General features: G+C 55.2%; 9 protein-coding genes across 9 annotated transcripts; 3 read left to right on the top strand and 6 right to left on the bottom strand.

Annotated features, from left to right (window-relative positions):
• Positions 1-12,401: 12,401 nt before the first annotated feature.
• On the bottom strand, positions 12,402-12,944 carry PHYSODRAFT_474452 (hypothetical protein; the record flags this gene model as incomplete). Its single annotated transcript, XM_009516309.1, has 1 exon — positions 12,402-12,944. A coding segment is annotated over one exon (543 nt), but the record flags the coding sequence as incomplete, so codon positions are not given.
• Positions 12,945-14,483: 1,539 nt separating this feature from the next.
• PHYSODRAFT_476138 (hypothetical protein) lies at positions 14,484-15,143 on the top strand (the record flags this gene model as incomplete). Its single annotated transcript, XM_009516308.1, has 1 exon — positions 14,484-15,143. A coding segment is annotated over one exon (660 nt), but the record flags the coding sequence as incomplete, so codon positions are not given.
• Positions 15,144-15,929: 786 nt separating this feature from the next.
• On the top strand, positions 15,930-16,133 carry PHYSODRAFT_376071 (hypothetical protein; the record flags this gene model as incomplete). The annotated part of the gene is made up of 1 exon (XM_009516307.1): positions 15,930-16,133. A coding segment is annotated over one exon (204 nt), but the record flags the coding sequence as incomplete, so codon positions are not given.
• A 1,614-nt stretch (positions 16,134-17,747) lies between these two features.
• PHYSODRAFT_468174 (hypothetical protein) lies at positions 17,748-18,242 on the bottom strand (the record flags this gene model as incomplete). Its single annotated transcript, XM_009516306.1, has 1 exon — positions 17,748-18,242. A coding segment is annotated over one exon (495 nt), but the record flags the coding sequence as incomplete, so codon positions are not given.
• A 3,059-nt stretch (positions 18,243-21,301) lies between these two features.
• Positions 21,302-22,600, bottom strand: PHYSODRAFT_538896 (hypothetical protein). Its single transcript, XM_009516305.1, has 2 exons — positions 22,539-22,600; positions 21,302-22,359 (listed from the first exon to the last, which is right to left on the bottom strand). The coding sequence occupies exon 2, from the start codon at positions 22,274-22,276 to the stop codon at positions 21,791-21,793; it is 486 nt and encodes a 161-aa protein (XP_009514600.1). The 5' UTR covers positions 22,277-22,359; positions 22,539-22,600; the 3' UTR covers positions 21,302-21,790.
• A 32-nt stretch (positions 22,601-22,632) lies between these two features.
• Positions 22,633-23,249, bottom strand: PHYSODRAFT_353398 (hypothetical protein). The gene has a single exon (XM_009516304.1). The coding sequence runs from the start codon at positions 23,231-23,233 to the stop codon at positions 22,685-22,687; it is 549 nt and encodes a 182-aa protein (XP_009514599.1). The 5' UTR covers positions 23,234-23,249; the 3' UTR covers positions 22,633-22,684.
• A 275-nt stretch (positions 23,250-23,524) lies between these two features.
• PHYSODRAFT_471236 (hypothetical protein) lies at positions 23,525-23,704 on the bottom strand (the record flags this gene model as incomplete). The annotated part of the gene is made up of 1 exon (XM_009516303.1): positions 23,525-23,704. One exon carries the CDS (start codon positions 23,702-23,704, stop codon positions 23,525-23,527), a length of 180 nt encoding a protein of 59 aa, XP_009514598.1.
• A 65-nt stretch (positions 23,705-23,769) lies between these two features.
• Positions 23,770-25,420, top strand: PHYSODRAFT_475975 (hypothetical protein; the record flags this gene model as incomplete). The annotated part of the gene is made up of 2 exons (XM_009516302.1): positions 23,770-23,979; positions 24,995-25,420. The coding sequence occupies 2 exons, from the start codon at positions 23,770-23,772 to the stop codon at positions 25,418-25,420; spliced, it is 636 nt and encodes a 211-aa protein (XP_009514597.1).
• An 18-nt stretch (positions 25,421-25,438) lies between these two features.
• On the bottom strand, positions 25,439-25,648 carry PHYSODRAFT_469126 (hypothetical protein; the record flags this gene model as incomplete). The annotated part of the gene is made up of 1 exon (XM_009516301.1): positions 25,439-25,648. The coding sequence occupies one exon, from the start codon at positions 25,646-25,648 to the stop codon at positions 25,439-25,441; it is 210 nt and encodes a 69-aa protein (XP_009514596.1).
• Positions 25,649-25,858: the final 210 nt, after the last annotated feature.

Here is a 25,858-nt window from a genome sequence, read left to right as displayed (position 1 = left end):
TGACGCTGTGTTTGGATTTTGCTGCCTTCGGAGGTGACTTGGAATATATCGCTTGGGCGCACGCTTTGGGCGCTTCGGCTACGACACGTGCCATGGACAATGCGGCTGCTCAGGGTTACACCCCTGTTCTTGAGTTGTTGCATTGTAACCGTGCCGAGGGCTGCACAACCGATGCAATGGATAGCGCGGCGGGAGCGGGGATCCTTGAAGTGCTGCAATTGTGGTGTAGTGGGATCGGCCAAAATCTGGTTAAGGCCTGATCGAGCTTCCCACCAGCGCCCAGACACCGACTAACGGAGGGGGTCCCCCAACGATCCGTGATCGGCTGAACTTGTTCTCACCTTGTGTACCCGTCGGCGGGCAGGATCTGCTCTCTCGGGGCTCCGAAGATGCAGCACTTGGTGAAGATCGAGTGTCTTGGCGTGACGCGGGGATAGTTTGTGGAGCAGCGCGGTAGTCTTCGCTCTGCGTCCGAGTATACGCTCCGATCGAGGGTTGTTCGCTGCGATCGGTCGGCCTGGAGTTGATCCAAGGCCTGTGGTTGCCTTTCCGGGTGTGTTCCTTCCTTTCCTGAGTTGCTTGCCACTTCCTATAGCGGGATCTAGGTTGATCGAGAGGAGAAACGATTGCCGGCCAAGCACTAATACCCGGTCGATCGAGGACTTGCACACAAGAGATAGATCACTAGAGTAGGTCAAGCTGGCCAATGTATTAATCCAGTCTTAACCGTACCGCTAGTTCACTACCCAAAGTGTCGACGCTGCCGAGGCCAATGTAGTTCCTGGGACTTGGTGACTTGATGGGACTTGTGGTCTTCGGTGCAAATTCTGCTCGAGAGCGACTTGCCGGGGCTTGGTGGTCTTGGATCACGCGTGGGGTCAAATCTGTTCTCCACAACGCAGGTCGACCGAGGCCAATATGCTCTTCCTCCTCGAGATTCCAGACCACTTGCGCTCCACGGTGCAAATTCGACTCTGATTTATGTTTAGCTGGTCTGTTCCTAATGCTACCATTTTGCTTACCCTCCTACAACCACACGATTACTGGATTCTTGTCCCGACTTCGTCCTCCATGTGCGTCCCATCCTGGTCGATCCACGATCGGCCCCGATCGGCGACCCCAATCGGCGACCCACGATCGGCGATCCCCGATCGGCTCCTGATCCACGATCGACCCCGATCGGCGATCCACGATCGACGATCGGCGATCAACTCCCGATCGATGACTTTTGCCGGTTGCCATGCGCCGCCGATCCATCACCTTCTGTCCTCGGCCATCCCAGATCCGCGAGTTCTGTCGTCGATCTGGACTTGGGTCGGCTCTGAATCACGCCGCGGTTCGAGCACGATCACCCACAATCCGGCTTGCCACATGTCCTGCCTCACGCGCCGGCGTCATCGGACCACCTGAGATCTCCCGAAGAACTCCTTCTGATCCGTAGATCCTTGCGGCCTGTCTCTCGATCGCCGATCTCCCACGCCTCCAGTCGATCGGCCCTGCCGCCTTTCTCGGAGAACAATTCTTATTCAGCACTTCTCCACATCCGCCCCCTGACCGTAAGTTGTGTCGCACGGCGGCTCACTTCGGACAGTTCGACCTTGGTCATTCTCCAATTCGCCGGTCCAAGTGCAGATTACTCCAGATGGGCACACCGCCGACCAACCCCCCGGCGCATCCGCCCAGTCCGTCGGGCGACGGCGGTTCGACACACGGCTCGCCCCGGTCGACTCATTCGACCCCTCGATCGACGCGATCGACGGCCTCCCGTCATGCCGCGGCTTCTTCCGACGCTGCCCGCCGAATCGCCCGCCTAGAAGATGAGCTGGCATGCGCCTACGCTTCCCGATCGACTATGATCCGCGACCGGGCGCGCCAGGACGACACCGTGCGCGAGCTGACTGCGAACCTGCACGACTTGGAGCGCCACCGCTGGGCGCAAGAGGAAGAAATCCGGCGTCTTCAGACGGAAGTCAGCGACCTTCAACAGAGTACCCAGGGTCAGGGTCCGCAGCTGATCCAAGGCCTCCGGGATCAGATAGCCCTGCAAGCCGCCGAGATCCAGGATCTGGATCGCCAACTGACACGCACTCAGGCGCATCTCGCGACTGCTAACGCCGATCGTGATCGACTGGACCACCAGCTCGATATCGCCGCGGCGGACATTTCGGATCTCCGATCGCAGGTTTCTGGGCAAGAGCGCGAGCTGGAAGAGGTGAACCACGAGCTGGACCTTACACGCGGTAGCCTCGATCGGGTCCAGACTGCCCTTCGGATAGCCGAAACAGCCGCGGCCACTCCGGCCGCTCCAACCCCGACGCCTCCCACCGGACCCACGCCCGACGTCGATCGACTGCAGGTTGCCCTCCGCCAGGTGAATGGGGAGCTGGATCGGATGCGTACCGCCCGAGATACCGCGAGAGACCAAGCCACTGCTGCCGTGAAAGACGTCGATCAAGCTCATCAGGACCGCGACGTTGCGCTCCGAGAGAACGCCGATCTCCGTACGTAAACTTTCCGTGCCGCCTATTCCGTTGTCGATCGCCGCTCATGCCGTCGCTGTGTTACAGGATCGTGTCTCGAAAGCGTGCAACAAGTGATCCGTGCCCAAGACGCCCAATTCATTGACGTCCAGGACGCCTACGCTATGTTGCGGCGCGTCAGCGATCGATCCAACGAGGATCTCGAGAGTGTGGCCGACGCCTTATCTCGCGTAGTTCGGTGGATTGGACTTCGCCAGTGCGCGCCGACCACGCCTGTCCGTCGTAGCCGCAGTCGTTCCGGATCTCCGGACTCCGTCGGGCACATCCACAAACGTGTCCGATCGGCGCCTCCACCACGCAGTCGGTCTACGAGCCGATCGCCCGCTCGGTCTCTCTCACCTTCCTTTTCGTTACCCGGCCATGACGATGAACTCCCTGCTGGGGGTCAGCCTGCCGAAGCAACCCGCAAAGAAGGTGCCTGCTGCAGATCAACCGCCTTCCGATCTGAACGATCAAGAGGGATCGGACGAAGAAGAATCAGGTTCGCCCCCTCGATCTACGCAGGAAGACCGGTCGGAAGAGGAGGAGTCGTCTCCTGCCCGACGAGGCAAATTCCGAATCGGAGGGGCCCGATCAAGAGACCGACGAAGAAGAAGACGAGTCGGAGGGGTCTGATCAGGAAGCTCTTGCAGCCTTAGCTCGATCCCGATCGGAGGCTCGCCGCCGTCAATCTGCCTCGCCGGCCCGTACCCACACTTCGCCGGCTCGCTCGCGATCGCGATCGCCCTCGGTCGTGTCGATCCACTACCAATCTGGATCGGCTCGCTCCCAATCGTCCCACGGAACGCGTCAGTCCCGTCATGGCTCACCTGGACCGACGCCTCCCCGCCTGGTTGTCCACCTGGATCGCCGCCGCCCGGTTCTCCGCCTGGATCGCCGGGGCGTCGTCCTCTGGTCCCGCCGTTGTTCCCGATCGGTACCATGATCCCGGGTTTCAACGCCCCCAGGGCACTCGCTCAGACGGATACAGACCCCTGGCCTTCGATCCTGCTGGGACAGCTACAGATCATCGGCATGATCCTGTCGACGCTGACCCACCATCTCCTCCTACCCGGGGGCTGGCTCTTTCCGCTCGTCGTTCGGGGCATTGCACAGCCTGCGACCGGGGTTGGATATCGAGACGACCTGATCACCGGACCTAACATTACCGCGCTGATGGCCGATCGCCCCTGGCAGGCGCTGCAGAACCCGGCCGATCCGTTGACTTTCGATCTGGCACTCCATCGAGGCGCCGGCACCCGATCGGGTCGGATCGCCACTGCCTATCTTCAGTTCGAAGAGCAGAATCACCAGGCTTTCTGGGAAACAACTCATTATCTCCCGATCACGGGCGCCCAGCGTCGGGATCAGATCGTCGAGCGATACCATCGCGATCGTCGTGCCCGACGGATCCGCCTCGGTGATCGGTGGCGCCGACTCCTCGTCGATATGCTGCCGATGATGCGAGAGATGTGGGCAGACGTCGATCTGTTGCTGGACCCATTCTTCCTGCAGATCCCGGTGCGACAGCGGGACGTTGTGACCTGGTATCCTGGCGTGGTATCTCGCGCTGCGAACATCGGCAACCCCACCCAACACCATGGCGAACCGACTGACCTCCGAACAGCCCTGATCGAGGCCGACACCCATGATCCCTGGCGGAACCAGTACCGCTCCCACCCCCAGGACCATCCAGCCCAGCGGATCCCGCGTCTCCGCAACAAGTTCAACCCCAACGTCAGCGCCCAACACCAGCCGTGACATGATCGCCGTCTCCACGATCGACTTCCGCGAATAGCGAGCCAGTCGACCATCACACCCCAAGAATAGGAGTGACGCGGAGGCTGATCTTCCATACGCGTAGCGCGAAGTACTCAGATTGATCCATTCCATCGTAATAATCCACATTCTTCCTTGATCTTCCACTGTTCCCCGTCAATCCATTCGTTGTTAATTCGATCGGCCAAGAACTGTCCTCATGCCTCCCTGTACTCGCTCCATAACCGTCCGATCTGTACTCACATACACTCATTCATTCATATACAACCCTTTCCTCCGATCAACGGCCTCCCCGTCGATCCGTCATCCCTCTCGCTCACCAAGGTGACCCGCTCACCCTGGTGGCCCGATCTCACTCCTCCTCGTGAGACTGCATCGCGCTGAATCGGTTCCGGTACACGCGATCTCGAAGGAACTCGTACAATAACGCTCCACAGTTGAGATCAGCTTCGTCGACCCAGTCAGGCTCGTCGTAACCCTTCCAGCGTACCAGGAATTCTCGATAAGTCCGGCTGTACCGTGTCCTTCGACCCGTCCGCATATCCGTGATCTTCTCTACTTCGTACTCATTCGCATCTCGATCTGGGGCCCAGCAAATCGAGTCGATCCGCTGCGTCCATCGTGAGCGCGATCTGCGGTCGATCGGGGAAGTCCCTGACCAGCTTCAGCTTCGAGACATCCACGATCGGGAACAGGTGATAGTCCGTACCAGCGATCTGAAGCTTCATCGTATACTCGTTCAGCTTCTCCGCAACACGGAACGGGCCGTGCCACAGGTGGGCCAACTTCCGGGTATAGCCCTCTTTCACTCGATCCAGGTACAGCCAGACCTGAGATCCAGCTTCGATCGAGTGCGGTCGAACTTCTTCATTGTGTTGATCGGCCCGATCCGCGATCGCCTCGCGTAGTCGAGCATTCACCTGACTCCGAGTCTGATCGTAGTGCTTCTGGATCCGATAACGCCACCGTCGAGGATCCCGATCCCGAGTCCGGGTACTACCCAAAGGTATCGTTGCCTCGAGCGTCGATCAAGGATCCCATCCATGCACCAGACAAAAAGGGGAGTCCCCACGGACCCGATCCCGAGCCGTGTTGATCGCGAAGGTCAATCGCTCTGCGTACTCATCCCAATCCCTCTGATTCCGATCCTCCACGAACATCTCTAGGGCCCTCGTCGCCGTCTGTACCATTCGCTCTGTAGTACCGTTAGCCTGAGGTCGATATGCCATCGTCGCTCGCTGACGCATACCCAGGATCTTGTTAAAGGCGCGGAAGAAGTCAGCAATAAATCCCGGCTCTCGATCGTGCCTGATCACCTCGCTAGCACCAAATCGCCGGAACACACACTCTTCGTAAGATTCGGCGATCGTCTGCGCCGTTCGGGAGGAACTGGCCTTCGCGATCACGTATCCCGTGAACAGATCGACCCAGATTAACAGTTCCGTATTACCCTTGTACGACTTGGGTAGCGAAGGTATGTGATCCATCGCTATGATCTGGAACGGGTATGTCCCCTGGATGTTTCCCGGCGACTCGCCCCTGATCGTGGGTCGTCCTTTGCCAGTCCCGCCGTCGACACATTCGCCGACGTACTTCTGCACACTTCTGAAGAGACCTCTCCAGTGAAAGTGATCGCGGATCCGCTGGTATGTACGCCCGGTCCCCTGGTGTCCACCTTCCAGAGTGGAGTGATAGTGATGCAGGATGTCTTGATGCAGCGTCTCCGGTGCCACCAGTCTCATGAGTCCATCTCGATCTGCATCCGATCGCTTGGAGGGTGGGCAATAGAACAGCAGATTATCACCGTCGATCTCGTAGTCCGCTGCGAGGTTGCCATAGGATCGGGCCTCATCCTGTGTCAGATCAGCCACATCTCCCCTCAGATACTTCTTCATACCCGCGATCCACGTTTCTTCATCCTGTGCTCGACGAATCCGATCGATCCGCAACCCTCGCACGAACTCCTCCTGCATGACGGTCGGGTTCGGCCGTGGTCTGGTGCCCGATCGGGTTGTCATCGGCGATAGTCGGGCGATCGACTCATCCGACCGGACGACCAGGATCTCATCAAGTCGGTTCAGTGTCACTAGATCCCATGATCTGCATCCTCCTCGACGACGATGCCCCCTTCACGTTGGAGTGCTGCACTGGCCAGGTTGTCCGCACTTCCGTTCCAGTCTCGTTTCACATGTAACAGCTCGTGATCTGGCCAGTTCGGTAGCTGATCCAGCACCTTCTGCTTCAACAATGTCAGCTTAGGTGCTTTGCAGTCAATCTCGCCCCGTACTTGTCGGATCACCAGGTTGGAGTCACCGCAGACCACTAACCTGCCTCGATCTATGCCGTCCAGGAGGTCGAAACCCAACAACAGACCATGATACTCTGCCTCGTTTACAGTCAGCCCTTCAGCATAGCCCGATCGGGCCTTCACCACACTCCATTCGGGTAACTTCCACAAGATCGCGCTGTATGCGCCCCCGCCTCGCTTGACGCGGGCGGATCCATCGAAACTCATCACCAGCAGCTCTTCGTCCGCACGCACCGTCGGGATCGGGGCTTGAATCTTCCGCCGGGGTTCTTTCTTCGGCGGGATCGCGATCAACGCGTCGTCCAGATCCGATCGATGCGTAATACTAGCGGCGATCGCCCCCAATATCTCGTCCTCGCCCTTGGTGCACTTCGTGATCTCCAGTGTCCAGGGCGATAGAAGTGCAGCCCACTGGCCCAATCGGCCTTGAAGACCGGATGATTGGAACAGCCACGCCAACGTCGAGTGTCGGGTCAAGACCCGGATCGATCGTCCAACCAGCATGTTATAGTTCAGGTCCAGGATCCGTAACAGCGCCAGCACTTCTTTCTCCACCACATTGTAATTCAGTTCATTCGACTTCAGCGTTCGACTGGCGAAAGTAACGGGATGATAGATCTGGTCGTGCTCCTGCATCGATGCGGCCGAGATCGCCCAGTCACTGGCATACACAATCACGACCGGAGTCCGATCGCGATGGAAGTGCCGCAGGATCGGTGTCATCGCGATCTTCATCTTCAGGGTCGAATAAGCACGATGAGCACGGATCCAGCGGTCATCGGCAACACCGACTTCAGGAACTGATGGAGTCCGATCGGGGCTCACTGGGTCCGTATCCACTAAGTTCGGTACTTGACGATCCAGGATCTGGCGCAGATCGGGGCGTTTCTTCAGCTCGGCGAAGTCCACCTCGCGCAGTTCGTACAGGATCGCCGCGTGGATCGCGTAATCTTCCAAGAAACGGCTGTAATAATTGAGACTGCCCAAAAACGATTGCATCGATCTGAGCGATCCGGGGAACGGCAAATCGGTCAGAGCGGTGAGGTCCTTCGGATTGGCTTCCGGCCCGTCGTTCGACACACGATGTCCCAGATAGTCCACTTTACGCATTCCCCAAGAGCCCTTCTCCACACTGATCGAGAGGTTCCATTTATCACAAGCGTCCAGCAGGTGATCCACGCGATCACACAGCTCGTCCCATGATCCGGCCGTCACTAGGATGTCATCAATGTACGATCTGCGACCTAGCACTGATGGGCGCCCCGGATCTTCTGATTCTCCTGACTCAATCAAGTCCGTAGTGACTTCACAGTCCGACGATCGCGGGATCCTGGTGAACCCATACAACGCGTCGTCCAGAAGTCGCTGATAGATCTGAGGAGCGTTCTTCAGGCCGAACGGCATCCGGTTCCACTCGAACAGACCCATGTGGGTGATAAAGGCCGAGATCGCACGAGCTCGATCGGTCATTGTCACCACCCAGAATCCACTAGCCATGTCCAAGGAGCAATACCAGAGTACCTTGTCCAGATCCTCCAGCAGATCGTTGATCAAGGGCATCGGATATACCATCAGCCTGGTTAGACTGTTGACGAGCCGATAATCGATGCAGAGTCGAGTGTCCACGCCGTTCTTCTTGATGATCACGACGATCGGCGAGGCCCACGGTGATCGAGATTTCCGAATCATCTTGGCTGACAATAGTCCCTTGATTAGCTCGGACACCTTCTCCACGAACTGAGGGGCAACTTTCCGGACACGTTGAGCGATCGGCTTCGCGTCGCCCACGTCGATGTCGCAGGTGACGCCCCGGGCTGCTGGGGGAAGTGCATTGCCTTTGCCAAGCAGCAGGTGATTCCTGTGCCAGATCTTCTTTCGCAGCCGATCGATCTCCTCCGGGGTGTTGAACTCCAGATCTCCCACCTTGATATCATCGATCTTCACCTCATCCGTCGTCGAGATCACAATTTCAGGAAGCACAGCTAATTCACCTTCGACATCGTCTGCTGACAGATTTCCGCCCTCGTGGTAATGGACCTGATCATCAGCGCCCACGTCTCATCCGGTTCGGACGTAACGAGATCGCCCCGATTTGAAGTGGGTTTGGCCTCCATTTTCAGCTGATCACCTCCAACGATCAATGAGTCTTCCGCCACTTGCGGCAGTCGTTCAGATGCTGGAACACCGTCGACTGCTGTATCGTCACTGGATCTCGACTCTTCCACAGCTAAGACCGCAACGGGGTGTGTCCAATCGGTACTCCCGCCCCCAAGATCTGGTTCGACGGCACAACCGTCGACCTGATCGGCCGATGGCAAGTGAGGGGACAGGATTTCGCCCTTCTCGGCGGCTTTACCACCGGAATCCACATGATCTGTCTTCCCCTCGAGATCGCCAACACGACCCTCTCGCGGCTTCGCGTCATCTACCGGTGCACACGCTTGATCCGTGACGGCGAAGACTGGAAGTCCAGCTCCGCCTGTTTCCGCTTTGGAGAGCATTCCTCCTCCAATCCGGAAGGTTCACACACCGACTCAACAGGATCCGACCGTGGGTCTGGTGGATCTCCGCGAGGACAGTTGAAGCAGACGACCCCGACCCCTCTGTCACGCGATCATCGTCCTGCAACGGTCCGCCTCCTGATCTAAGCGTATCAACGACGGCCGCCCCCGGATCAGGGCTCATTGCCTCCGGTTCGCTTGTTGGATCGGGTGGACCCGTCGACTGATCGATGATCGGGGATACCTTGCGTCTCTGGAGAATGGCTCGGGGCGTTGGATAAATCGGTCGCTCGACGGCAGGTACTGGAGGTCCCGTTGGGGTCTCCTGGTTCGTCGGCCGGTCATCTGTCGTGACTTGAAAGGCTAGATTCTGCCATTCCATGTATCGACGAGATCCGATCGACACACATCCTGGGATCCGGAATATCCGATCTCCAGCCAGCCACATCGCGATCCGTTCATTCCGATGCAAGACGAGGTCTTTGTCGCTGATGTTGGTAAACTGGAGATATCGGATCCTACCGGGTCCTCGGACCACGGACGGCACCCAGCGATCTCCACGGGTGACCCACAGCTTTTCTCGATCCGTCACCTTCATTCGTAGCGGAAGCTCGATCGAATCCCCGATCGTGATCTGCATTCCCTGATCCACACACACGTGTCGGACATTGTCGTTGTACAGCTGACGCCGTCCGCTAAGCTGGATCTTGACTTCGTCGGGGAGACAGATAGATCCGTCCGCAAGTTCGAGGCGGATCCCCGCCGGAACCATGAAGTCCATACCCAGGATCGCCTCTTGTCCTGATAGATCGCCAACCCAGATATCGAAGAAATACAGCAGCGATCCCGCCAGCGTAACCTTGATCCTGGTCCTTCCTTCCGTCATGTACACGCTTTCGCCAATCCCCACACATTCCTGGCTCTGACTCGTGTCGACATATCACCCCACCTTACGAGCAAAGGCGGTGTCCACGATGGACACCTCGGCGCCGGTGTCTAAGAGTAAGATCGACTTCTCATTGTTGATCTTGCCAGTGATCTTGGCCTGACGGAACCACTTACCTGGCGAATGATGTTTCCAGTACCCTCTGGACTCCCCAGGGAGGAGATCGGGCACCTCATCGCCAGATCTGCGGTGTTCGCTGACGCGAGGCAGACTTCGATCGCGATCATGCTCCGGGATCTCGGTCGTCACTTCTCCATCAGCTGGCTTGAACCATTCTTCCGGCCTACGTTGCTCCAATAGCCCCGCGTTTCTCCAGACTGGAGATCCAAGGGTCAGAACGGCTGAAGTCGTCCGATCGATGTAGACTTAAGATCTTGGCGGTAGATTTTGCATGCAGATCACATGTATTACCGCGTAGATCAGTCCGTCCACTTACTCGATCTACCGTGTTCTTGTTCACGAATGCATAGATGCAGTACCTAGAACGCTCGGTTCGTACCAGATTCCAACCCGGCGAGCGTCCTAATTTAACATCTTCGCCGCGATCGCGGGCAACATGCCAGCGTGCTTCACCGGGTTGAACCATTGACGGATCTGGTTGTAGAATTCCTCCATCGGACACTTGCCCATCTCGTGTAGTTCACCACATCCACGGCACATAAACAGGCAGCGATCCGCCGGATGACCTCGCTTGCCACACTTCTCGCACGGCAAACGTCTCCAGCAATCGAGATCGGTGTGTTTCCGCGATCCACAGTGTGAGCAGCGGTTTGATCACTCCGATCCGTCAGGTGAAGATCGCAATCGTGGATCCGATCGAGGTGAGTCATGGCTGATCTGCGCTTGGTTGCTTCGATCCGGCTTCGTCGAGTCGCTCCCAGCGTTGCGAGACTTGTCATCGGCCGACGCTAGGCAAACGCGACGTAGATCACGCTCCGAGCCCGATCCTTCCGATCTTGTGTCTGATCCAGACTCCTGGCTCGCGATCTGAACTGCACGCACTGCCCGCTTGGTTGCAACAGCTGGTGCTGAGGTCGGAACTTTCTGACGATACTTCGATCCAAAGGCGGATCGCTTCTGTCTGCTCTTCGCGCGCTCTCGAGCGCGCAGGACTTCCTCCAGATCTTCCGCGTCCGCAAGCCGGAGTAGGGTGAGCTGATCGGCCAGTTCCGGATCGCCCAGCGTCTCGATAAAGTGTTCGACATGTTCTCGGCGGGCCTTGGAATCTCCGTCCTTGATCTTCAATCTCGCACGCAGAGCCGCCACATTCAGTCGATAGAGATACTCCAACGGCGATTCATCTGATCTCTTGCGAGAATGGTAATACTGCCAAGCGAACGATACTTCCAGGCCACAAAACTGGATCTGGAAACTCCGGAGTAGATCACTCCACTTGTTCCGCGTCGATCGGCCCAGCTGGCGGTACTAGTTCTTCGCCGGGCCCGTCAGTAGATCAGCAAAGGTCAGGCACTTCTCTTCATCCGTAGCCTGATCTCACAGGAACGCCGACTTTACCTTGCTGATCCACGATCGGGCGCGGTCTTCGTCCTGATCCTTGCCACTGAACTCCTTAAGATCGGACATCACCGAAATCCGCACACGCTGGATCAATGAGGACCCAGTGGATCCTGAGACAGCGGTGGCCACCGCAGCAGGGGCCGAACTCGGTAGATCAATGTCGTCCGGATCGTATTCCCACTGAGAGATCTTGATCCGGCGATCCGGCTGATTCCATCTCCACGTCCCGCGATCCAACGTTGTCGTCGACCACTGGAGTAGGTGTTACAACCGTGGCCTGTTGTTCCTTCAGAAATCGAGCCATCGCAGCCTGAAAGTAAGACTCCAGTTTGCCATTCGACTCATCTGATCCGGTAGCACTGGTGGTCCGATCGGTCGACATGGGTTTCTGCTTCCGAGGTCCTGATCGCATGCGTTCTTGACGTTGACCCCGTGATCGTGCGTCCAACATCGCAGATCCTGAAGGGCCGAGGGACATCCGTTGAGGTTTAGACGACGTATCCGATACGTGTTCCGCTGCGGAGACATAAGGAGACGACGATCGGTACCCCGTGGACTCCATCCGCGGCGACGACACGGGAGCTGGCGACACTAGATCTGGCACCTTCGGGTCCGGACTGTCCGCGATCACGTCGACCAAAGGTCTCAAACTTGTCGACCAATGTCTGGATCGCTGTCTGGATCACATCAAGATCCTGATCGAAAAGATCATTCGCTTCAAAGGCGTCAGCCACGAAGCCGGCTTCCTTCAACAGTCCAAGCAGGTTCTTCACCACCAGCTTGTTGTCCGTCCCTGGGGGGGCCGAGATCGGGCCCTTCGGGTCGTCGATCTACTCTGGCCGCAAGATCACCATGACGGGATCTTGACGCAAGAAGTCTCGCAGTTCCTTCAAGTGATACTGACGATCCAGGTCAGCCTCGGACCAGTCGAGCGCCGACGGTCTGGGATCTTCGTCGTCCAGGCCTGGTGCTCTCAGCTTCTTCCTCACGATCTGGTCCTTGTCCGCGATCGCGTCCAGGTAGTCCGGATCGAGCCTGATCGGCGAGTCGGCGAACGCGTATCGGTCCGATCCCGCCTTAGTTTGTTTTGTTAGTGAATCTCGGTTCGCACCAAGATCCACCGGGGTCCCCGAAGGGACCTGGAGAGGGTGTTGAGATTTGTCTTCTAGATCTGTCTCCAGATCGCCCTCGATTCCGTCGACAGAAGTCCTCCGAGCACTCTGTCGATCCGCGGATCTCGTTTTGTTCAGCAGCGTCTTCGTCGATCCGATATCCGACGACGCCTCTTCCCCTGGTTCTTTCTTCACTTGCGCATCTTCTACGGACTCACGGTGAAATCCGGAGTCCCCAAGCGATCCGGGCACGCGCACTATTGTGGTGTAGCGGGATCGGCCAAAATCTGGTTAAGGCCTGATCGAGCTTCCCACCAGCGCCCAGACACCGACTAACGGAGGGGGTCCCCCAACGATCCGTGATCGGCTGAACTTGTTCTCACCTTGTGTACCCGTCGGTGGGCTGGATCTGCTCTCTCGGGGCTCCGAAGATGCAGCACTTGGTGAAGATCGAGTGTCTTGGCGTGATGCGGGGATAGTTTGTGGAGCAGCGCGGTAGTCTTCGCTCTGCGTCCGAGTATACGCTCCGATCGAGGGTTGTTCGCTGCGATCGGTCGGCCTGGAGTTGATCCAAGGCCTGTGGTTGCCTTTCCGGGTGTGTTCCTTCCTTTCTTGAGTTGCTTGCCGCTTCCTATAGCGGGATCTAGGTTGATCGAGAGGAGAAACGATCGCCGGCCAAGCACTAATACCCGGTCGATCGAGGACTTGCATACAAGAGATAGATCACTAGAGTAGGTCAAGCTGGCCAATGTATTAATCCAGTCTTAACCGTACCGCTAGTTCACTACCCAAAGTGTCGACGCTGCCGAGGCCAATGTAGTTCCTGGGACTTGGTGACTTGATGGGACTTGTGGTCTTCGGCGCAAATTCTGCTCGAGAGCGACTTGCCGGGGCTTGGTGGTCTTGGATCACGCGTGGGGTCAAATCTGTTCTCCACAACGCAGGTCGACCGAGGCCAATATGCTCTTCCTCCTCGAGATTCCAGACCACTTGCGCTCCACGGTGCAAATTCGACTCTGATTTATGTTTAGCTGGTCTGTTCCTAATGCTACCATTTTGCTTACCCTCCTACAACCACACGATTACTGGATTCTTGTCCCGACTTCGTCCTCCATGTGCGTCCCATCCTGGTCGATCCACGATCGGCCCCGATCGGCGACCCCAATCGGCGACCCACGATCGGCGATCCCCGATCGGCTCCTGATCCACGATCGACCCCGATCGGCGATCCACGATCGACGATCGGCGATCAACTCCCGATCGATGACTTTTGCCGGTTGCCATGCGCCGCCGATCCATCACCTTCTGTCCTCGGCCATCCCAGATCCGCGAGTTCTGTCGTCGATCTGGACTTGGGTCGGCTCTGAATCACGCCGCGGTTCGAGCACGATCACCCACAATCCGGCTTGCCACATGTCCTACCTCACGCGCCGGCGTCATCGGACCACCTGAGATCTCCCGAAGAACTCCTTCTGATCCGTAGATCCTTGCGGCCTGTCTCTCGATCGCCGATCTCCCACGCCTCCAGTCGATCGGCCCTGCCGCCTTTCTCGGAGAACAATTCTTATTCAGCACTTCTCCACACAATGGTTGAGGGCTGGTCGGCCTGAGGGCTGCGCCGACCGCGCGTTCATTTCAGCCGCTCGGAATGGGCATTTGAAAGTGTTACAGTGGTTGCTGTTGCGCTATCCGGAGCTATACATACCGGGGGTACTCGATCACGCAGCCGGGGCTGGGCACCTCCATATTGTGCAGTGGTTAAGCCCACAAAGCGCCGCCTCCAACAACGCAATCAACTGGTCGGCTGCTTCTGGGCACCTCGATGTTGTCGTCTGGCTCCACGAAAACCGGGCGGAAGGTTGCACGGCAGATGCGATGGATTGCGCCGCGGCGCACGGGCACCTTGACGTCGTTCGTTGGCTACATCAGAACCGACCGGAGGGCTGCTCCACCTTGGCAATGGATAACGCGGCGGCAACGGGAAACTATGAAGTTCTTGTCTGGCTTCACGAAAACCGGATGGAGGGCGCTACAACAGGCGCTATGGACCGCGCTACCGCTGGCGGCTTTCTCCGCGTTGATCGCTGGTTGCATACCACTCGCTCAGAAGGATGTACCGTTGCAGCTATGGACGGAGCAGCCGCAAACAACCATCTGCGACTTGTCCAATCGCTTCACCATATCCGTGTTGAGGGGTGTACGCCATCTGCCATGGACACGGCGGCAATGGCTGCTGCTACTCCTACGCTGCAATTTCTTCGTCGCGGTCGCACAGAGGGTTGTACCCGGTCGGGTTTCCGTTGGTCGGTTGCTAGCGGCAACCTGCACATCGCGCGATGGCTCGCGCTGTACTATCCCCTTTCTTTTGATGCTGGCGCGGTCGCTTCGGCCGCCGCCGAATATGGTTGGACTTCTGAGATCATCCGCGTGGCTTTTGCGATCGACTTGGTCACACCATAGGTAAAAACAGTAGGCGCAGGGTGAAACCTGACTACTCGCATTCCGCATCACACAACTCGCTACCATTTCCTATCAAACACCCCAAGTCTGGCGACTTGTCCGAACCGACCCTCGACGACTTGTACAGGCAGATATCGTTTCGCGCTCAACGCCGAAAGTCTTCGCCGCCTGCAAATTCCCCTCGTCCACCGGCCATGCCGCCAAAACCATGCGTTCTGGCGCTGGTCCTGCAAAGTATGTGGCTATTTCGAGTTCCGGGCAGATCCCAGTTAAGAAGGCAGCGGGGCAATCTCGTAACAAAACTGAAGTTCTTGCTGCCGCTACTCAACAAGTCGGCTCGCCTCCGCGTGCAGCTGGCGCGACGTGTGAGGGCTCCACTCCTCCAGCTTCGCGTCTCGCAAATGGGCTGGCGGTGGACCATTCCAAAGATGTCAACACGCCTAACAAGCCTCACAATACCGAATCTGAGACTCAACCGCCTACCGCTGAATCGTTTAAACGCGTGGCGTCGGTCAGCCCTGCCAAAGATGCCAACGCGCCTGTCCAACCTCGCGAGGGCGAAACTGAACCTGGCGGTACTAATATCCCCGAATGTGCCGACACCAACGGCGCTCGGGGGGGGGGGGGGGGGTCGCCCCTCTATCTGGACACCCGGCCGATGGCAGGGGAAACCACTCGCCGGCTACGGGTGATTTGCACTGCGATCACGGCCCGGCTACTTCCAACACCGAACTTCCCGTGCCATTGTATGCGGTGTGAGAATTGACTCCGCAACTCTCCTCGAGCTGGGCTTTCGTTTGCCGAGTGCTGTCCCGGAGTCCAATCCGCGAATACACGAATTTGCGAGGTGGGGGTCGCCTAATTGAGATATATGTCGGAGATGCAGCAGGTGACACTATCCGGATCACCCTCTTCAACGAAGCCGTCACCGCGTTTTACGACGTTGTCTCGCCGGGGAGCACCTGCTACTTTTCTGCGGGTCGGATCAAGCTTGCTGCGTTTGCCCCGGCCGGATCAACTTATGAGGTGACTTTTGGTGCTGGCGCCGAAATACGCAGCGTTCGACTCGACGAAGAAATTGCTGCCGAGCCTTCGTACCAATGTACACCGCTCGCGCAACTGCTCGATCGGGCCTCCGGTACCTTGGTTACGGTTGCTGGTGTAATCCATGCTGTTGGGAATCTGAAGAGCTTGACAACGGCGAAAGGGAAGCGATTGGAAAAACGAGAGTTTGCGCCGGTGGATGCTACTACAACGAAAGTGTTTTGCACGCTCTGGGGACAGCTCGCCCGAGAATGCGAACCCGACTACCAAGGTCGCGCGATCCTAATTATAGGCGCTCAAGTCTCGGATTACAACGGGTCCCGCTCACTGAATGTCGCGTTTCGTACCACCGTACTGTTTGGCCCCGCCCTGACGATGTCTGCCGAGCTCGTTATCTGGTACGGGGCGCTCCCGCAAAACCAAAAGTTCTCAGAACTTCGCGCATAGCTTAAAGTCCATGCGATGCAAACGCGCAACCCCGTCGAAGCCTCCATTCCTCATGCGCTGCTCATCTTTATAGGTATCATCTTGGTAGCCTAACGTGGTAGTAATGCACTCCTTTTTCTCGTCCTCGCCTCCTCCATGTTGCCTTATCGGCCGACCCTTGGCGGAATCAGAGGTTCCGTTCCAATACTTATCTGACGTGTTCTAAGAATTATGTTAACTGCCTTCCATGGTGGACTTCATACTGTGTCATTCCTCTTGATTCGCCTACAAGCGCGCTCTGCGGCAGGTGTTACTGATACCGAAAAAAATGCCGACTCTTACCGCTCACTATTTGGCAACATACTGTAGTCGAGCCAAACGATATGTTTTTCAGATGTGTTTTCTTACATAAATTACGTAAGTAATTCCGAACCTATTTGATTAGATATTCATGGCCGCACTGATCTTTACTAAATACTAGAGGCTCATGTATTAAGGAATGCGTACCATAAATTTGCTACCAGACGCTTTGGTGCCAGAATGCTAAAGTGAAATATTTTATCTGCTGGAGGACATGAATTTGAAATTGAATCTAGCGGCTGTGTCCTCTGGCTACGCCCGGTTGCTCACACGCGTGCCTCTCATGCTGCTTCGCTTTTCTTTTCTTTTCTTTTCTTTTCTTTTCTTGACTTGCACTTGTCCTCAGCGCTGGACTTGGTGGACCCCTCGGACGGCGCCTTGTTGTCCTTCTCCACCGGCTTGGAGACAACGTCCAGCGTCCGCGATCGCGATCGGACTCGCAGCACCAGTCGTGCAAGCGCTAAACCGGAAGATGCCAAACCCACGCGTCTAGTGGCCGCTACACGTAGCACCCACTACATCTGACCGGACGGTGAAATCGGCAGACATCCATTGATTTACAATTCCTAGTATTAACCCATTTTAAAATCTTCCGCTTTTCGCGAGACCTAATGGCGACGAACCGTTTGACTTGCGATGCATTACGGCCATTTAGGGTGGTTCCGGGTCATCAAGTGGTACTGCTACTGCATCTAGTCGGGACGGCATATGCATGCCAACGAAAATGCGCCGGTGTTTGTGAGGGGCTCACGTTCAACCCCCCCCCCCCCCAGGTTAGCATTCTCTGTAGCACTTGATGCAGTTGCACCTGTCGATCATGTACCACGGTCCATAACTGAAAGTTTCTTCTCCTCTCCGAACGTTTCGCTGAGCCACGATACCGACCCTGTAAAAGCCTTCAACTGTCCACTCTTCCGCCCGACAGTTCGGCTCACAGCTATGATTGCAAAAGCGGGCCACATTGCCAAAATGCTCTGCGTCGATGAACTTATCCGCCCCATAAGCCATTACATACTTGAGTGTGCCTTCAGCAGCCCTCCGTCGCATTTCGACCCGGCTGATGACCTCTCCCAAATACTCGCACACAACGCCTCCGCTCGCTATGTTCTCCATGGAATACACTCCATTGCCAACTCGGTTCGTTTCACGAACCTCCAGCCGAGCCGGGCACGACTCGAACATCGCCCAGGCCCGGTTGCTGCCCGACCCGCCCAGCTTGCACCTCTCGCCACTACACTCTACTCGGCGCCTCCTGTTGATGCACCGCTCATCCCAGTCTGACCTGCACGAGCACTCCCCCGCTTGGAACGTCGCTTCTGCATACGTCACCCACGTACCAAGCAACTTCGGTGTACTCCGCCGCTGGCGCAGGCGGCGCCTCCACGCCTACGGCGAAAAATTCGTCCAGCGTCGTTTGCACTATCTTTCTCGGGCCTGCCATCCTGCCTTGTATTCCAAGTCAGTTCTATTCAGAGAACTCATCAGTTCTTGTCAAAGAACTCTCCTGGAATGTAGGCATCATCTCCTTTACCAGGGCACTACCAGCCCAAACCTCTCGTACTGTAACATTTCTTCTCTCAAGATCAACTCACTTTTCTATATTGAAAATTTTAAATTGGTATGATAATCTTGTAAGTTGAATTGCTGAAGGTAGGTAGGTACCTTGGCTAGTTATTAAGTTGAAATTGTGAAGGTACCTACCTTGTTGAGTTAGTGTATTGACTTTATGAAGGTACCTACCTTGATGAGTTAGTGTATTGACTTTATGAAGATACCTACCTTGGCACTTGACCTGTTCTTGTAGGGGAGTTAAAAGCGATTTGGTCAACTTTGTATCGCTTGAAATTCAGAGCATGTGGAGCTTCTACAAGATTTCTCCCTATCGTCACATTTCGTAAAACCTGACCGGATTTTATGGATAAATATCGTGACGGTGCCGACACATATGATTTTATACTTAGCCACTGTATGGTGACCATGGTTCAATCAAATGGCGATGACCGATTATTATCGAATGAGAAGGGCGATAGATGGTATTTTATCCAATCATCAACGTTATGGGTAGGTGTATGAGCCGCCGACACTCCTGGGGACGTATAATGTAGGCAGGGCTGTCGAGATATGTTATCCACGTATAGTGAAGTTAAGTAATAAGGTGATCATACACATATTTTGCACGGTGCCGACACTTTACTTTGACTTTGTATTGCTTCTGTTTGCCTGTTCGAAGCGTTTTGTGTGGCGCTTTCACTTGCTCTACAAATTCAACCGAGTTTCTCGGCAACGCTATTCCCGAAGCAGCATTGTGTCATGTAGAAAGCTGCTTTGGGTGAGGCATTGTTGGTGACACTATGGTCACTGCCACTAAGGTACCGCCGTCAATACATGTACGTGACTCCGCAGCAGTTGAGAGTTTAAAGTGGTACAAGAATTAGAAATATTCACTGTTATATACATACTATTCGTGCAATATACTACAGGACTAAGCAACGCCGCGCCTGTAGAAAGCGCCATCCCACCATGCAGCGGCGGCGGCACCAGTCGCGCCACCAGTAGCAGCAGTACCCCTTCCTGGAGGAGTCCCCCCCAAGCTCGACATCAGCGAGCGTGCCCTCCGCCGCACCCGGCGATCGACAACTCGCAGTCGCCGCGCTGCTGCTTCGGGTGCTGCTGGTTGTAATGGCGGTACTGGGACGAGGGCGGCTACTGCTGCGGGGGCGTGGTCCTGGGTTGGCTCTGCAGCTCAGCGTGCTGCTGCTGCTGCCTGCAGCGTGACGAGTGGGTGGCCGCCAGGCGCATGCTTCCTATCGGGCGTCCTCCCTCCTCGTCTTCCTTCTCCTCCTCCTCCCACTCCTCGCTGTTGCCCTCCGCCGACCTCCACGCACTTGGTGTCTCTATCTTCCGCCGTGCCCTTGGTGGTCGCAGGCTTCGGGGCCTTTCGGCTTGTAGGCAAGCGCCATGACGCGCGCCATCCGCGCGGGTGCGAGCACTGGCCCGACGCGTCCGTGGCCGGGTACGAGCACCGCGCGTCCGTGTGTGAGATGGCCGTGCACGTGCCAGCGGGGGAGGACTGTTGTCCTTCGTGCCCTTGGTCATCTCGCCGTCCTTCGTGCGAACTCGATCAGGGGCGCCGCCACCACGCCAGAGAAATGAAAATGCAGGAAGTGTTAAGATGACCATTTAGACTAATCGTGGAAATTCAGTATTTTAACCAATGCTCGATAGTGTCGGCAGGTGTCGGCCGCTGTCGGCACCGTCATGGTATGGTGTTATATACTACTGATTGCGATGAGATTCGAACCGAAGAAACCACGAGGGCGTGGCTGCATCGGACCGCAGAGTAGTGAGTAGTTAGGTTAGAGCAACACGACAGGAGTATAGCTGCACGCTCTGGTGTTGTTTATGATGCGTCGTGGGGTCCCGGTGGTAGTTGGAATTAATCACCGTGGGCAGCTTGGAGACGCTTGTCCGCAAGGGATACCGGCCGCAGGTGTGACGTGACGGCGAACGCAATGACCATTGAAGTTGCACCGTCGGAGCTGGTAGCGCGCTGGGACTTTGCGTTAGACGCTTGCAATGATGTCGGAGACTGCTCGCTGCTCGTCTGCTCCTGGCCGGCGCCGCAACCGGCGCAACCCCGCAACGAGTGCCCTCTATCTGGCCCCTACTCGACGACCTGCTTCTCTCGCGTCGACCTATAAGGAGGGCTGGCTGGCTAGCTGGATAGTGCGGCAGTGATACTCGTTTCGTTTCAAGGTGAGGTTTGTCGGTTGTTGCGCATTGCCACGGGCACAGTAGGAAGGTTGGAACGCTGGATGGCGGGGCCTAAGGCTCCGGGATCTTGGTTGCTGGAGCTTGGAGAGGAGAAGGAGATTTAGAAGTGGATGGTTCTCTTCTCAGTGCCAAGCCCAGCGAACACATTGATCCTACATGCATTGTATAAATACACTAGCTACTTCAGCTCCTTATTCTACTAGGATCCTTGCAGCGGACACGAGCATAAGACACAGAGGTCCTCCGACACTCCCCCTTGCTCGCGTCACGCTGATTCTGCGAGCAATACTGTGGCTCTGCAAATTCGTCACAAGCTACGAACATCGTAGCAGCTGTGAGCACGAACATCGCGCTGCAAACATCGGAGCGCACGAACATCGGCGCCAGCACAATATCAACCACGTAACATCGCGGTGAGCTAATGCCTGCTCTTGCACGTTGCAGCCGCTTTTGGTGAACCATCACCTGCCTCACGACTCAAACGAATCCGCATCCAGGCAACAAAGGCAGTATCCGACTGCTTCATTTCAGCTGCAGCTCCCCCTTGCTCGTTGCGGCGAACGACGCCAAGCAGAGAGCGGAAGAATTCAAACTTGACACGTGCGAGCGGCTTCGTCAATATATCGGCAGTCATTTGGTCGGTTCTGCAGTGCTGCACTTCAAGTAGCTCTCGATCCTCGAGATTTCGCACGTAGTGAAAACGATTCTCTATGTGTTTGCTGCCGTTGTGCTTTCCTGGCTTCTTGGACAGCGCAATCGCAGCCGTGTTGTCGCACCAGAGCTTCGGGTTGTCATACCGCCACCTCAGCTCGTCACACAGACCAGGAAGCCACATGATATCGCGCGCGCCTTCATTCATGGTGATGTACTCAACCCCATCGTGCTCTGGGCATTGAGCCCTTGCTTCCGTGACCCGTAGGAGACTACGCTGCCATTCACCATCGTGACATACCCACTCACGGACTGGCGGTCTTCCTTATCGTTGGCATAGTCAGCATCGCTATAAGCTTCCACGCGCAACAAATCTACATGGGTTGAACCAGTCACCACCATACTGAGACCAAAATGCTTGGTGGCCTGCAGATACCTGAGTACCCGTTTAGCTTGCGCGTAGTGGACAGCACCGAAGCACGCCATATACTGCCCAAGCCGACGAACAACGTGTGCAATATCGGGCCTTGACCCCGACACGAGATACTGGAAGGCTCCGACAATCTCGCGATACGGCAGATCACTCGGCTCAGGCGCCGCGGGGCCTTCACTAGCAGTTTCCATCGTGGTTGCCTCGGGCGTTGCAGCACCATGACAGTCGTGCATATGGAATCGTCGCAGGATTTCTTCAACGTAGTTTGTCTGACTGAAGAGACAGTGTTCTTCTCACGATCAATGCTGACTTCCACCCCAAGCAGGTACTTGACGGGACCGAGCTCCACGAGCTCAAATGTTGGAGCCAGCTTCCGAGCAATAGCTTCACACCGACTGCTCTCGCCCATTAGCAGCAGGTCATCCACATAGACAGTTAGGAGCATGACAATCTCCCCCTTCTCGAGGAGGGAGTAAAGGCCATGATCACTCTCCAGACGCGTGAACCCGAGTGCAACTAGGTGTCGGTGCAGCGTCTTGTTCCAGACGTGGGGAGCCTGTTTGAGTCCATACAGGGACTTAATCAGCTTACAAATCTCCCTATTTCCAGGCGATCCATTGCCTTGAGGCAGTTCCATGAAGACTTCTTCAGTGAGCTTGCCGTGCAAGAAGGCTGTTTTGACGTCGTACTGGAAAATCGACCACCGGCGCTGGACAGCGAAATAAATCGCGACGCGAATCGTGTCGAACCTAATGACTGGTGCAAACGTATCGTTGTAGTTTTCGCCGAACTTCTGCTTGAACCCATGTACGACGAGCCGAGCCTTAGAGCGCTTGACGAAGCCGTTCTCGTCCTACTTGATTCCAAAGACCCACTTGTTCGTGATCACAGCAGATTTTCCAGCAGCACTTCTATCTACAACCTGCCACACACCATGCTTGCGCAGCGACTCGAGTTCTTCAGCAATAGCGGCCAACCAGTACGCAGCAAACTTCGACCGAATTGCCTGCTTATACGTCGCTGGCACAGGTACATCTCTTGAATGCAGTCGAGACTGGGTTGGCGAGATAAATTCACACTGCAAAACTTTAACCAGCTTGTGCGCAACATAGTGGAGCTCAAAATTATTGAGTCTCGAGTTCCTCTTACGCTTTCTACCAAAACTCGAAACTCGGTGTCGCGCCAAAGTATCGCTGTCAGCAAGACCATCAACAGGAGCAGTCTGCACGTCTACGCCTCCACGAGCACCAGGTGCTTCCTCCACAGTAGACACAGGACCAACAGGCTGGGGAGCAGCAATAGCAGCAGGGGGCTGCTCCACAGCGACAGAGTGGCCAGGCTGTACGAGAACACTCTCTCGCTCAGAATCCAATCGAACAACGTCCTCAATCTGCATCTGCATTGGGACCAGCGGCGCTGGTACCGTTTAGCCGAGCTCGGCGGCTTGAACTCCCCATGATCTTGGCTGAGCGTGTCCAGTGCCTTCCTGAACTCGGCTGGGTCTTCATCACTGGGCCGCCACGTGTCACCAGGTTGGGGCCGGTGTGCCTTGAGTTTCTGACACCACCAGCCGAGCTCAGCGGTCTATCAGCGCATTCTTGCCCACTGAGCTCGGCATCCCGCTGAGTAGTACTTGGCTCCTGGTACGTTATTCCACTGCGGCCGTGGAGTGTGACACAAAACTTGATGTTCCCTACACCACAGTTCCCTGAGTTATTCCTGTGATATATGTCATACCATAATCATTTTTTCCTAGGTAGAGCGTTTGCGCGTACTCATAAGTTAGGAACCCACTCGAATCTAGCGTTAAATAGAAAGTAGGATTGTAGGTCGGAGATATGAAAGTAGGTTGAGGATAACTAAACCCGCTCATTACAATCTTTTGTATGTTTGTTTTCTTTCAAGCTATATAGATTCAAGGATAAAGAGACTTAAGCAATGAGTTCAAGCAAACAAAGTTTGCGAATCGTCGCCACAGGCACCTCAATACCCGATTTTGGAGCTTCGATTTCAAAGAAGTTTAAGGCCGCGTCAATGGGAGATATTCCTGCGCTTGATATGAAGAAATTGTTTCGCATGATAGTACTCGGTCCAAGCTTTTCCGGTAAGAATAATCTATGCATGTTTATCCTAAAGAATTCCCCGCACGTGTTTGCTCACTTAACCCCCCCCCCCCAGCGCCTAAGCTTTTTTTTTACCTGTTTTTTATTTCACGGTACTCGCCCAACATGATAGTCGTACACAATGTTAAAGCCGCGCAACACTTAGTTTTACTATAGTCTCGTATAAGTTCGAGTACCGACTGTGTACAACGACGACATGACCATTTCGTCAAGTCGTTTATCATGTTGTACAAACAGCATGTACATGGTGTATGATACAGCATGTACATGGTGTAGATACACCGTGATAAGGACTTTTGATGAGAAGTCAGTGGCTTTTTTATCAAGAGACTGGGCAAGGACCTATAACGGAGTGCAACGCAGGGTGACTTGCACGGCATCTTGCACGATAGCAACGACGCATCAAGTGAAACCGTTCATAAACCTAGCGCGTTGTAGCCTTGAGCTATCACCTTCACATCATTTACCACCTTACTGCAGAGGTTCACACACACATGCGCAACTTGATCCTTGTATATCCCCTCTAATCTGTTTCATTTGCAGACTAAATACCAGTCGATTCACTATCCTATTTCTAATTCCCTCTCAAAACACCATTTTACCTCGTAAAGTATCCGGGAGAATGGCCGGTATCTACGCTAGAACACGCTTCACGCTCAACTTGGCACAACTGTTCTTGTAACACTATCTACACCACTTTCTTGGGCCCTCTATAACGTGCACAGTTAGTTGAAAGTAATACACCACCAGTCAACTTACACAATACACGCAATAAATATCAAGTAATGGAATCGTTGTCGATTTAGTAGCGGTTTCTTTCTACCCTAAATCGAATCGACGTAGCAACGGCATCGCTTTGTATTTACTCAAGCACGCGTTCGCACAGTTTATATCCGTTTATATCCAGTAATCTGGTCCGCCGAACCCAAGCCCTGTGCATTTTGCGGGATGGCCTGACTTATGCGGCTAACCCGCCCATGTTTTAGCAGGTTGTACGTACAACACGTTTCTTGGTGTATCTACAACGTGTGGGCGTTGAGGGGTTAACCATCATCGCTCGTAACCCTAACCAGGAGCTCTACGAATATCTGAAAGAGAAGCTTGACGGCTTTATCACGTTTACTGATCCAGATATGCCACCAAGCGTAGACCAAGTCCGCCATATACCAATGAGTTCCAACAAGCCTGAGCTTGTAATTATCGATGACTACAGTAACGATAAACTACTTCAAAAGAACATTTTCTCACACTATTTCACTAGAGGTAGGCATTTCAAGCTGAGCACCATATTTCTAAGTCATAGCTACTTTGCAATCGATAAGATAATTCGCTTAAATTCAGAGTATGTAGCGATTCTGAAGGCTAATTCGAAGCGTGATTTACAGATGGTTGTCAAAGATTTCAATATCCCGGCATTGACCGATCGATCTACAGTAATGTGCGTCAATAAGGGACCTCTGATATGAATAGGAGTGTAAAGGCTATTATGGAAAAAGAAAGAACAATGTATTGTTAAGAATAAATGACACACCGTTTTTACTAATGAGCGTGGAGTGCAACCAGCACTTCTGAATCGTAGAAGCTGACACATTATCCCACGCAGACTCGCACCACTTCATGGCAGATAGTAAGTCGACTGTATGTCTAGGGATGCCCAACTTCTTGGCTAGCACCGTAGCATAGAAGACGATCATTGCACCGCTGAGGCAAATGCCCTCCGCCTCTGCAAGCATGATGAACTCGACGATATAGTGAAATGAAGTAAGAATCAAAGGATATGTTTTAGGGCATCTGATTGGATAATACCAAGGGCATTAAGAGCCATTCAAAGGGAAAGAAGCCAGCGCTGCTGGCAGCAATATGATAAGCCGAGGGATGTGAAGGAGGCAGGCTTTCATTGCCAT

This window comes from Phytophthora sojae, assembly GCF_000149755.1.
Source record: "Phytophthora sojae unplaced genomic scaffold PHYSOscaffold_1, whole genome shotgun sequence".
Lineage (NCBI taxonomy): Eukaryota > Oomycota > Peronosporomycetes > Peronosporales > Peronosporaceae > Phytophthora > Phytophthora sojae.
Note: the sequence above shows the minus strand (reverse complement) of the source record. Positions and strands in the feature narration are given on the sequence as shown.

What these genes read in the sequence shown, in the direction of transcription:
- PHYSODRAFT_538896 (XM_009516305.1), bottom strand. Translation starts at nt 22,276, where the DNA reads ATGCTCCTAACTGTCTATGTGGATGACCTGCTGCTAATGGGCGAGAGC.
- PHYSODRAFT_353398 (XM_009516304.1), bottom strand. Translation starts at nt 23,233, where the DNA reads ATGCAGATGCAGATTGAGGACGTTGTTCGATTGGATTCTGAGCGAGAG.